This window comes from Myodes glareolus, chromosome 3, assembly GCF_982192425.1.
Source record: "Myodes glareolus chromosome 3, mMyoGla1.1, whole genome shotgun sequence".
Classification (NCBI taxonomy): Eukaryota; Metazoa; Chordata; class Mammalia; order Rodentia; family Cricetidae; genus Myodes; species Myodes glareolus.
Genome location: NC_142028.1, coordinates 36,712,442 through 36,724,602, shown reverse-complemented (window position 1 = coordinate 36,724,602; position 12,161 = coordinate 36,712,442). Strand labels below are relative to the sequence as shown.

General features: G+C 48.3%; 1 protein-coding gene across 2 annotated transcripts in view; it reads left to right on the top strand.

The window, feature by feature from the left end:
- Hrh1 (histamine receptor H1) overlaps positions 1-10,999 on the top strand; it is a 101,311-nt gene extending 90,312 nt beyond the window's left edge. For both annotated transcript variants that reach the window (XM_085686862.2, XM_085686861.2), the window contains exon 2: positions 7,722-10,999. In XM_085686862.2, the coding sequence (XP_085542988.1) occupies positions 7,757-9,217 (1,461 nt within the window). In that variant the 5' untranslated portion in view covers positions 7,722-7,756 and the 3' untranslated portion in view covers positions 9,218-10,999. The remainder of the gene's footprint in view (positions 1-7,721) is intronic.
- The last annotated feature ends 1,162 nt before the right edge of the window (positions 11,000-12,161 follow it).

Below are 12,161 nucleotides of genomic sequence, written 5' to 3'. Positions count from 1 at the left end.
AGCTTTCATGTGCACCATGTGTGTGCCTGGTGCTGTCAGAGGCAGAAGAGGGTGTTGGATCCTCTGGAACTGGAGTTATAGATGGTTTGAGCTGCCATGTGGGTTCTGGAAACTGAACCAAGGTCCTCTTTGGGAGCTGTAAACACTCTTAACCACTGAGCCATTTCTCTAAGCCCAGACACCACGATGTGGACCTACACTCTCAGTATATCTGTGAGAGTCTCCGTCCAAACTCAGGGTCCCTAGCCAACTACTTCTTCCCCTGAGGCTAAGTCCTGCAGCAGAGCCCAAGTGGTATCCTGCTGCTGGCATCTGTCTGTGTGCTCAGAAAGTGGCACTGCCAAGCTTGGGGCTTCGTGAACATGATGCCCTCCCAGACTTGACAAGGTTCTGCTGTCGGGCTCACCCTTGCTCGCAGTGCTTTCTACTTGGGATGGGAGCCGAGAAATTAATGTTTTGACTTCCTCAACTAGAAATGTCACCTATGCAAATGAAGAGAGCAGGCTGGGATGGGGAGCTGTTCCGAGTGTGCCAAAATGAAATCCTGAATTCTCATTTCTGGTAGAGAAAACACGTAAAAACATTGCTTTATTATTTTTAATGAAATTTATTTTATTGTGTTTTTAACAACAGACGTGGTTACTGAGTTTTTATTTTTCCCATTATTAACTGAAGACAGATCTCATCCTTGATACCTTGGGAACTGTTTAAGATAACGCTTTCCACAGCCCAGAGAAAGCTGTGCACACACAGAGGTTCACCCTCTCCCAGAGCCTTTCCATTAGAATTGGCACTAGCCTGTGCAGACAACATTGTGAAGATTTTGTTTTGTCTTAAGATTTTCCCGTATTGTCGTGAGCGCTCTTAGATTGGGTGTCAGTGACTATGTGATGCTCTCTTCTGTAGTGGCCCCACTCGGTTACTGTAACAGAATGCCCAAGGCAGGTTAGCCATAAAGGAAAAAAATAATTCAGGTGATCGAAAGGTCAAGGTTCAGCACTCCCAATGTGGTGGCCACTGGTGGGGGTGAGTCTAAGAGCCCTTGTGGAAGGCAAAAGCCACCCCGGTAAAAACAGGCAGCCAGAGAAAGCTGCGATCAGGTTCAAGTGTCAGTGCCAGCCCCGTTCTTCCAAGATTTAAAGGTCCCAGGAGCATTACCTGGATCCCCGTGATGAACAGTGTCCCCTACCCCAAGGGGGTGGACACCCCACTAGGCTCCTTCCATGGCTTTTAGGAACCCTTATAGGATGTTCTGCATCCACATCCAAAGTACACAGCCACAGGTCAGTCTTCCCTGGGACTAACACAGTGGAGATCAGTTCTGAACCTTCACTGTTGTTTCTGTTTGGATTTTTATTTTTGAGGTCCAGAAATAGCCAAAGATAACTTTTAACTCCTGTCTTGTCTCTACTTTGAAGGGGTTGAGATTACCCACCCCAGGCCTACATCTTTGTTCATGTGATGATTACCAGGAAACAAATTTCCAACTCTGGGACTTCCAGAGAAGGCTAGACAAGTTATCTAAAAGGCCTGGAACAGTATTCATCAATAAGATAAATCATATCTAATGTTCAAGTTGATGCTGGCACATGCCCATTACTTGGGAGACAGGGGCAGGTAGATAGATCTCTGGTCAGCCTGGTCTGGATAGTAAGACCTTGCCTTTAAAAAAATCAATCAATAAATAAATACATAAAGCCAAAGCAATAACAAAAACAGAAGGTGGTCCCTTTAGCTAGACTAGGGCAGCTTGGCTGTTGGAAAATATGGAGGTTGCAATAATTGAGCACCTCCTGTATACCAGGCACAGTATTAGGTGCCTGGAATGCTACACCCGAAACCACTACCTGCAGGTTTTAGTTAGATCCTTGACCTTGAGGAAAATGGATGGTTTTTAATTTAGAGCTGATGGAAGCTACTTCCCATGAAAGGGTGCCTAGATCTCTCAAGGTAACTCTTTGCTAGAGAAAATCTGACTTGAGAAAGACCCACTTTGAGTTGGGGATGGGGCTCAGTTGGCAACATTCAGGAAGCCCTGGGCTCTGTCCCCAGGACTGCACAAAGATGGACATGGTGGCACATGCCCGTCATCCCAGCACTCAGGTGATGGAGATAAGAGGATCGGGAGTTCGGAGTCATCCCTCAGCTTTATAGGGAGTTTGAGTTGGAGGCTAACCTGGGTTACATGAGCCCCTGTCTCAAAAAACAAAACAAAGACTGGAGACGTGACTCAGTGGCAAAGAGCATGAACTGCGCTTGCAGAGGGTCCCAGCACCCAAGTCCCGCAGTTCACAACTACCTGTAATGCCAGCTGCATGAGATCCAGTGCATTCCTCTAGCTTCTGAGAGTACCTGTGCGCACACATGCATGTGAGCATACGCGCGCACGTGCACACACATACACACTTTTTAAACCCACAAGCAAGTCTCACTCACTGCGAGATGCATTTTGTGTCCTAGTCTAGACAAATGTGCCATTGCTCTGGGCACATTTTCTTTGTCCCCCATGGATCATCTGACATCAGATATGTCATTGTCACATTGGGAGGTGTCGGCTACTGGTGTTCCTTGCACAGAGGCTGGGGTTGTTTGTACATACCAGACACAGAGAAGCCCCACCACCACAGAGTGAACCCTCCCCCTGGTGCCAGTGGTACTCAGGTGAGAGACCCAAAGGGAGCAGACTTAGACTACAGTCTCAGCAAACACTCTAGCTGTGTGGCTTTAAATGAGTTGCTTGGCCTCTTTGAGCTTGGGCCACTCAGGTCAATATCATTGATGTGTGGTCCAGAATGTGGAAGGAACATTGACCCTGGCCTTGTTTCCTGGTACTTAAACTTGATTATATTGTAGTGTTTGCAATCACTACAGAGGCTGCACCTGCTGGTGGCTTTGGTCTGTATCCACCACTGTAACCCAGAAGAATGTCACCCTAACCCTGAGCCCACTGGGGAAGAAGGACCCACTGCTCCCTTTTACTGGACCCTCCGTGCCTCATCCTGCACAGTCCATGACAAACTCACCAGCTCCGTGCCTCCCCCACCTCTTAGCAGTAGAGGAAGGGAGGGAGGAAGGGAAGGTGGGGAGGAGGGTTGACATTTTTTTCTGCTTTTGATATAAGGATGCCTTGCCAGAGCTCTAGGCTACTCAGTTTGGGAGCTAGGGAAGGAGGGTGTATAAGGCTGAAGGTCTCCATGCCCCCTCCTCCATCCTCTCTGCAGTCCCCTGTAAGCCATGAGGCAAATGGGCCCTGAGCCCTGGGCTCTTGTCTCTGTGTATCCCCACTTTCTCTTTAGTCCCCTATGGTCCGTGAAGTCAGATGGAAGCCCATGTCCCACATGTTGTCAGTCCCCTGTGGATATGAGGCCAGATGGGGATCTCTGCTCTGTGTGTCCTCCACCCTCTTGGCAGTCCCTTGTGAGATGGAAGGCTGGATAGGGTCGTGCCCTGCACCTTCTCTGTTGTCTTTGTGGGCTGGAAGGCTGGATGGGGTCTGCCTGTTGTTGGCATGTCTCCCCGCCTTGCCACAAGCATCTGGCCCTCTTTTAGAAGCTGCTTATGAATGTGCTGTTCAAACTGCTAAGCCATAAGAAGGGAGAACAACACTGATGTGCTATTTCCAGGATAGTAAGGGCTGGATAAAGCACACATACTTCCCAGCCATGGTAACCCTGTGACCCTGCAGCTGCCCAGAGGCCTGTGCTCAGAATGGTCCCCAGATGTCAGGATGTTCTGCATCCCTTGTCACCAGATTCCTGATCATTTGAACATTTTTATTTAGGGCTGTGAGGCTTGGTGCTAGGGCACTTGCCTGGGGAGGGAGAAGCTTTACGTTTGATCCTTGGTATTGAAAAACATTTTTTTCTTTTGTTTTCTTTCATTTTATTAGGACTATCAATAAAGTAGCTGGACCTGAGTGGGACTTGGAGTGGAGGAAATTCCTCTTGTGGGCCCTGCATCCCTCTCTGTGTGACCATAGGCCCCAGGCCTAGAACCCGTGGGTCCCTGAGGCATCTTTTTCCTGAGAAGTCTCCAGCATTCATCAAGCCTGTCCCTGAGGCTCCCCCTCCTCTTGTGGAATTGCCTTTTGAAGACCGGTGCTGTTAGCTGTGTTCCCTGTGTGGCCAGTTTTTTTCTGGGCTTCCAGCCGGCTCCCAGAGTTCCCCAAGGCTTTTCTGCTTCCAGGGAACTGCAGGCATTCCTCAGACCTCCCTGTGTGAGCTGAGTACTGGGGTTTCTCTGCAAAAGCTGTGCCCCACAGCTCCACCCGACAGGCCTTCCCCAGCAGCTCTCCCCAACAGCCCCACCAAGAGCCCTCCTCCTGCAGCCCCCCACAACAGCTCCCTCCTTCCAATAGCTTCCCCACCAAAAATCTCAGCTCTTAAGTGCTTCTATTCGCAGGCCCGCAGCTTTGCAGGGCAGAGCAGCCTTCTTCCTCTTGGGTTGGATCCGCGGGAGGCTGTAAAGGATGTGCAGCAGCAAGTACTGGCTGAAAGAAGAAGCCCTCCGAGCTAAAATGCTTCACAGCATGCTGTCTCCCGCACATTCGTTTTGTTTATTAACTGTTAAGGATTTTAATTTTAAAATTATTTGTGGAGGGTGGTATGTGCACATGAGTGCGGTGTCCTCTGAAGCCGGGAGGTGTGAGTAGATCCCTTTGAGCTAGAGTTCCAGGTGGTTGTGACCCAATGTACTTGTTGGGAGCAGAACTCTGGTCCTCTGGAAGAGCAGCAGATACGCATAACCACTGAGCCACCTCTCTAGTCCTACTTACTTATCTTTGATGGTGTGGGGAATAGAACTCAGGGTCTTGTCCATGCCAGGTGGGCGTATTGCCACTGAGTCAGCTCCTTCTGCCATTCATTCATTTGTCTAACATACAGTTATTTGTCTTTTTAGTTTCTGTTTCTGTGATGTAAATACTCCAACAAGAGCAATTTAAGACAGAAAGAGGTTAATTTGGCCCACAGTTCTTGCTTTTAGCTCATGGGGGAGTGGATCACAGCCGCAGGTGCTTGAAACAGCTGAACCCATTGTATCTGCAGCCAAGAAGTCAAGAACAATGAATGAATGTGTGTTCAGATGGTTTTCTCCATTTTACACAGCCCAGGATTCCCTAAGTGCCTCCCACTGCTGAGCTAGGCTTTCCTACATCCATTAATCTAATGAAGATAGTCCTTCTCAGGTATGCTCAGGGGCCTGTCTCTTGGGTATTTCTAGAACAGCGGTTCTCAGCCTTTCCAAGGCTGAGACCCTTTAATACAGTTCCTCATGTTGTGGTGACCCCAACCATAAAGTTATTTTCATTGCCACTTCATAACTGTAATTTTGTTACTGTTATGAATCATAATGTAAATATGTGATATGCAGGCCATCTGATACTCCATCCCAAAGGGGTCGTGACCCACAGTTTGGGAACCACTGGTTTAGAGTCTGTCAAGTTGGCAGTTGATACTATCATATTCATTTATTGGTTTGTGGGATTTGTTTTTTTTAAAACATTTTTATTTATTTATTATATATATATAGTATTCTCAGTATTCTGTCTGCATGCATGCCTACAGACCAGAAGAGGGCACCAGATCTCATTACAGATGGTTGTGAGCTACCATGTGGTTGCTGGGAATTGAACTCAGGACCTTTGGAAGCTCAGGCAGTGCTCTTAACCGCTGAGCGGTTTCTCCAGCCCCCAAAGATTTATTTATTTGTTATGTATACAACATTCCTTTTATGTATGCTTGCATGCCAGAAGAGGGTGCCAGATCTCATTATAGATGGCTGTGAGCCACCATGTGGTTGCTGGGAATTAAACTCAGGACCTCTGGAAGAGCAGTCAGTGCTCTTAACCTCTGAGCCATCTCTCCAGCTCAAAATATTTTATGATTTATTTAACTTTATTTTATATGCATTGGTGTGAAGGTGTCAGATCCCCTGTAACTGGATCTTCAGACAGTTGTGAGCTGCCATGTGGGTGCTGGGAATTGAACCTGGGTCCTCTGGAAGAGCAGTCAGTGCTCTTAACCACTGAGCCATCTTTCCAGCCCCCCCCCCTTTTTTTAGAGTATTTATTTATTTATTTATTTATTTATTTATTTGGCTTTTTAAGGACAGGGTTTCTCTGTAGCTTTGGAACCTGTCCTAGAACTAGCTCTTGTAGACCAGGCTGGCCTCGAACTCACAGGGATCCACCTGCCTCTGCCTCCCAAGTGCTGGGATTAAAGGTGTGCGCCACCACCATCCGGCGGGATTTGTTTTTTACTTGGTTTTGATGCTAAGGATGAAAGTGAGGTTTCCCTGCACGTTAAGCAGCTTTTGTTCTTTGCACAAAAGACATTCCACAAATATGAAGGAGAAAGGGAGATGGGGAATAGAGCGTACATCAGCCAGGCATGGTACACACATGTAATCTCAGCATTCAAAGGATGGAGGCAGAAGGGTCAGGGGTTCAATGTCACCTTCAGCGTCCTAATGACTTGAAGCCAGCCTCGGCTACATAAGACTGTTTTTTTAAAAATTGCATTGAACTGTATGTAGTAAGCAAATGAAAATTTGTATTAATTTGATTATTGTAATTTATAAATTAATAAACATTAATATTTTGATGCAAATATGGTGACTCATACCTGCAATTCAGCCCTGGAGAGGCAGAAGCAGGAGGATTACTGCAAGTTCAAGGCCAGCTTGGTCTACACTGAAAGTTCCATGCAATTCATGCCTATACCAAGAGCTTGCCTCCAAAACACAGACAGACATCAATAAACAAACAAACAAACAAATAAATAAATAAATAACATCTTGTTCATGGTGCTAATGACCCCTCTATCCCTGAGCTATCTCCACAGTGCAAGGACCTCCTTCTTGGGGCTATGCTAGATTCAGTTCATGTCTCTGTACCTCTTTTATCCCCCCAGGGTCCCAGTCAAGGATGCTCATAGCTACAGGTCAGTTCACCAAGACTCCAGGGTTCCTTCAACAGCTGAACCCTAAAGCCTAGAGCCTCTGAGGTTTTCTTAACACTTTCCTGACCACCTCTGAACTACTCCGAACACTCTGTTTTCACTTCCTTCTGGGAAGAGGGTAGAGGGAAAGGGTGGTTTTCATAGTTTGGCGTCTGTCACAGAGAGGGAATGCTTTGTGAGTCCCACTGCCTCTTTCTAGCCACAGGGTTTTGTTGTTTTGTTTTGTTTTTGTTTTTCTGAGACAGGGTTTCTCTGTGTAACAGCCCTAGCTATCCTGGAACTAGCTTTTTAGACCAGGCTGGCCTCGAACTCACAGAGGTCCACCTGCCTCTACCTCCCCAATGCAGACATTAAAGGCGTGTGCCACCAACGCCCAGCTCTAGCCACAGTTTTGTCTCAGGACCAGCAGCCAGCAAAGAGGACATAGGTGAACAAGACAAAACTCAGGTGAATCAGGATATGTTCAAAATAAGACTTGCACAAGGTACTGATTGCCCTGTTCTGGTTAAACTCTGGCAGGCATGATCCACGAGATCAGAGTATCTTGTCCAGTTTATGCACTGCTATCTCTGATATTCAGAATGATGCCGGGAATCCAACAACTACCCACTGATGGGATGACGTCAGAAGGAATGCATGAGTGAACACATGGGTCCTGATGGTGGGGTGGATGCCCACTACCCCCAGCAGCTCCCAGTCTGACCAGCATGATGCTCTCGGGTGACCTCTGACCCTGATCTCCTGTCATGTCTTTTCTCCTAGGGCCGAAGCCATCATTGAAGGCTGCCCTTGCGCCAATGAGCCTTCTCAACACCTCAACCTTCGAAGACAAGATGTGTGAGGGGAACAGGACCGCCATGGCCAGCCCTCAGTTTCTGCCTCTGGTGGTGGTTCTAAGTAGCATCTCCCTGGTCACAGTGGGTCTCAACCTGCTGGTGCTCTATGCTGTGCACAGTGAACGCAAGCTGCACACCGTGGGCAACCTGTACATTGTCAGCCTGTCAGTAGCAGACCTGATTGTAGGTGCAGTCGTCATGCCCATGAACATCCTTTATCTCGTCATGGCCAAGTGGCCCCTGAGCCGTCCCTTTTGCCTCTTTTGGCTCTCCATGGATTATGTGGCCAGCACAGCATCCATCTTCAGTGTCTTCATCCTCTGTATTGATCGATACCGCTCCGTCCAGCAACCCCTCCGGTACCTGAGGTATCGTACCAAGACCCGCGCATCAGCCACCATCCTGGGGGCCTGGTTTCTCTCCTTCCTGTGGGTTATACCCATTCTTGGCTGGCATCACTTCACACCCTCACCCTCAGAGCTTCGGGAAGGCAAGTGTGAGACCGACTTCTATAATGTTACTTGGTTCAAGGTCATGACCGCCATCATCAACTTCTACCTCCCCACTTTGCTCATGCTGTGGTTCTATGTAAGGATCTACAAGGCCGTGCGGCAACACTGCCAGCACCGCCAGCTCACCAATGGCTCCCTCCCTTCCTTCTTAGAGATCAAGTCAAAGTCAGAGGATATCAAGGAGGCTACCAAGAAACCTGGGAAAGAATCTCCCTGGGGGGTCCTGAAAAGGCCATCAAGAGACGCTAGCGGAGGCCTGGATCAGAAATCAACATCCGAAGACCCCAAGAAGATGAGCTCTCCGACTGTCTTCAGTCAAGAAGAGGATAGAGAAACAGTCATGCACCACTCTTTTCATCTCGACATCACACAGACTATGGCTGAGGGGGGTGGCAGGGGCTCAGAGACCAATGACCAGGCCCTGAGCCAGCTCAAAATGGATGAGCAGAACTTGAATGCTTGCCGGCGGATCAGTGAGACATCAGAGGACCAGACCTTGGTGGATCGACAGTCCTTCTCACGGACCACGGACTCTGACCCCAGCACAGAGCCAGGGCCGGGCAGAGACAAACTGAGAAGTGGGTCTAACAGCGGCCTAGACTACATCAAGATCACCTGGAAGAGACTCCGCTCACATTCCAGGCAGTATGTGTCTGGGCTGCACTTGAACCGAGAACGAAAGGCAGCCAAGCAGTTGGGTTTTATCATGGCGGCCTTCATCCTTTGCTGGATTCCCTACTTCATTTTCTTCATGGTCATTGCCTTCTGCAATAGCTGCTGCAGTGAACCCGTGCACATGTTCACCATCTGGCTGGGCTACATCAACTCCACGCTGAACCCCCTCATCTACCCCCTGTGCAACGAGAACTTCAAGAAGACATTCAAGAAAATTCTGCACATTCGCCCCTAAGGGCTCAGCAAGAGGATGCCATAGAGTGGATGGACAGCGTCTGATGTCCAAGAGGGAACCAGAGGAAGAAAGCGTGGGCGTCACTAGGCCCCTGGGCATTGGGGAATAGAATCTGAGATCCTGGGCTGAGCAGTATGGAGGTGTTCCCAGGGACCGTCAGAAGAAGAGCAGGTGGTGGTGGTTGGCAGAAAGATTGTACTTTGGGTAGAAAGCAGAGTATTTGGAAGAAGAAACCTGGCAGAGTATGCCTGGTCCTCAGGGACTGTGGAAGTCTCAGGTGCTCATGGGAAGTCTGGCTCTCTGACCTTGAGTTCCTTAGTAACCAAAGTGGGGATGTATGGCTAGAGTTCTTCTGGAAGGTTAGCCTGGATTCTGAGACTTCCCACACAAGAGCTATGTGACTGCAGAGACATCCACACAGATGCTGTCCCCTCCCAGGAGTCACCTGGAGAGGCATGGCAGCTATTCCACGGCAACACCACTTCTCAAAACACAGTCCTTCTGAGCCTCGCCTGTAGCTTTCTCCAGAGCTGTCTGCCCCACCCTGAAACCTGCCTTACCTGTTGCTAGGAAATTAGGCAGCTTGCAAGTCCATCCTTCTCAACTCCTGATTCCTTTTGGCTCTTAAGAGCCAAAAACAGCAACAACAACACACAGTGTCAAAAACTGCCCTCAAAAGCCAGGAGGAGGAAGAAGTGGGTTTTGAATAGTTGCATCTTAAAAGCAAAGCAAAAGAAAGGCAGGAGAGCCTTGTTTCTTGGGATCTCCACCAGGGGGCTCTCACTCAAAGCCCCAGATGCGACAGAAAACATGAGTAGGTCCTGCCTGAGTGACTAACTGAGAAACAGGCAGGGGAGATGAGGTTCCTGAGATCGTTTGGCACTCGTGTGAGAACCTTAGAATGAGAACGCTGTGTGGCCCCAGCTCCTTGTCACCAGTTTTCTCCGAAAGGAAAAAAAAATGCATCCTGTCAAGTACTCATGGTGTTTCCCAAAAGAGGTGACATGGAGCATATCTGTGTCCACAGAGGGTGACCCTCGGAAGGGACAGTGTGGGTCTGTCTGAGACTGTATGATTTCTAGTCACACATCCTAAGTGAATATTTTGAAAGCATGGGAGCATCCAGTTTTATTTATTGCCACAGTCTGGCTGTGATGTATATTGTAAACTGTAATGTTAAACCTCAGTGTGTGTTGTAGTAGGAACCCCTGTAAAAGCTGGTCTTTTGTGTCCCTGTTTGCATGCTCTGTTCAAGTGAGACACTTTTGCTTTCCTTAGACAGTACAGTTGGAAGAATAGTGTGACGTGACCGCTTTGTGCCTACTTTCCTGAGTCCCACAGGCTGTGGGAGCAGGTGGAAATGAAAGCCTGACAGAGGACTTCTGTCTGGTTTCTGCTCATTTTGCAAATGTCCTGTCAGATGACTTCTGTTTTCAAGACTGCTTCCCTCTCACCTTGCCTTGCATCCTGGGATACTCTTCATGCCCAGGCTCCGGGGATCTTGGGGACTTTACTGCTGGGTTTAGAGGCTGCTGCTGCTCCATTTCCAGAAGCTCAGAGAAGCCTGTGAGTGAGCGCCTCCCCAAGGTGCCATGGGATGGAAGGACACTTAGAAGGATCGCTCTAAAGTGGCCGAGTGCCATCATGCATGGGATGAACAGCACAGACAGCAGGTGCAGAGAAATGGCTCTGCAGAGAAACGAACTTTGACTTGGGGTCTTGCAAGGACAAGAAGGGATTAATAAATACAAGTTGTCACCTAAAAAAAACAAGGTGCCTGTGCTGGGTCTCGGGGTTTCCAATACTTATATGATCACTTCTATGCAGAAGGCTTTCACATGAACCTTCAAAACATAAAACAGAGCCGCGTGGTGGTGGTGCACATCTTTAATCCCAGCACTCAGAAGGCAGAGGCAGGTGGATCTCTGTGAGTTCGAGGCCATCCTGTCTACAAAAGCTAGTTCCATGATAGGCACCAAAGCTATAGAGAAACCCTGTCTCGAAAAACAAAGCAAAACAAAAAACAACAACAAAAAACAAACAAACAAAATAAAAGGTCGGGGCTGGAATGATGGCTAAGTGACTAAGAGCAATAACTAATCATATAGAAGACCCAGGTTCAATTCCTACCTCCTACACAGTGATTCACAGGCATCTCTGACTCTAGTTCCAGGGAACCCAGTCCCTTCTAGTCTCCTCAGGCACAAAACACACATGTTGTACACATGTCTACATGAAGGCAAATACACACACACACACACAATATAAATCTAAAATGTAAAGTTGAGGCTGAAGAGATAGCTCAGTAGTTAAGAACCTGGCTGCTCTTGAAGAGGATCCAGGTTTGGCTTCTAGCACCCACATGACAGCTCACACCAGTTCCTGGGTATCAAGTGCCCTCTTCTGGTATCTGTGGGCTCCAGATGCACACAAAGTGCAAATCTAAATGTGCAAACAAAACACTCATACACATATAAAAAGAAAACCAATCTTTTTTTAAAAAGACCAGATGTGGCAGCATGCATGCATCTGCAATCCCAGTCCTAGAGAGACAGACTGGGGGTCCCTGACATTCAGTATCCAGCTCATTTAGCTGAATTAGCAAGGGCCAGGTTCAGCAAGTGACCGTCTCAACCAGGATAGAGACAGATAAAGGAGGACACCAACATTTTTTTACTTCTGGGCAACCCCACCTCCACAGCCACCACCATTGCCAAGTATATGCCAGCAGCCAGGCTTTGTGCCTTACCCCCACCATCTAGAGCATCCTGGATTCTGTTTTCATGGCCCGGCAAGCAGAAGCACAGAGATGTTAGGAAGCACGGAGTCCACTGTGCGGCTCTGGCTGCGCTTCCTCTCTGCTCTCTCAGTTCTGCTCCTGTCTAGATGGATCCGTCTTGGAATTACAAAAGCCCTGGGCTGTGGTGCAGAGATGACTCAGCCT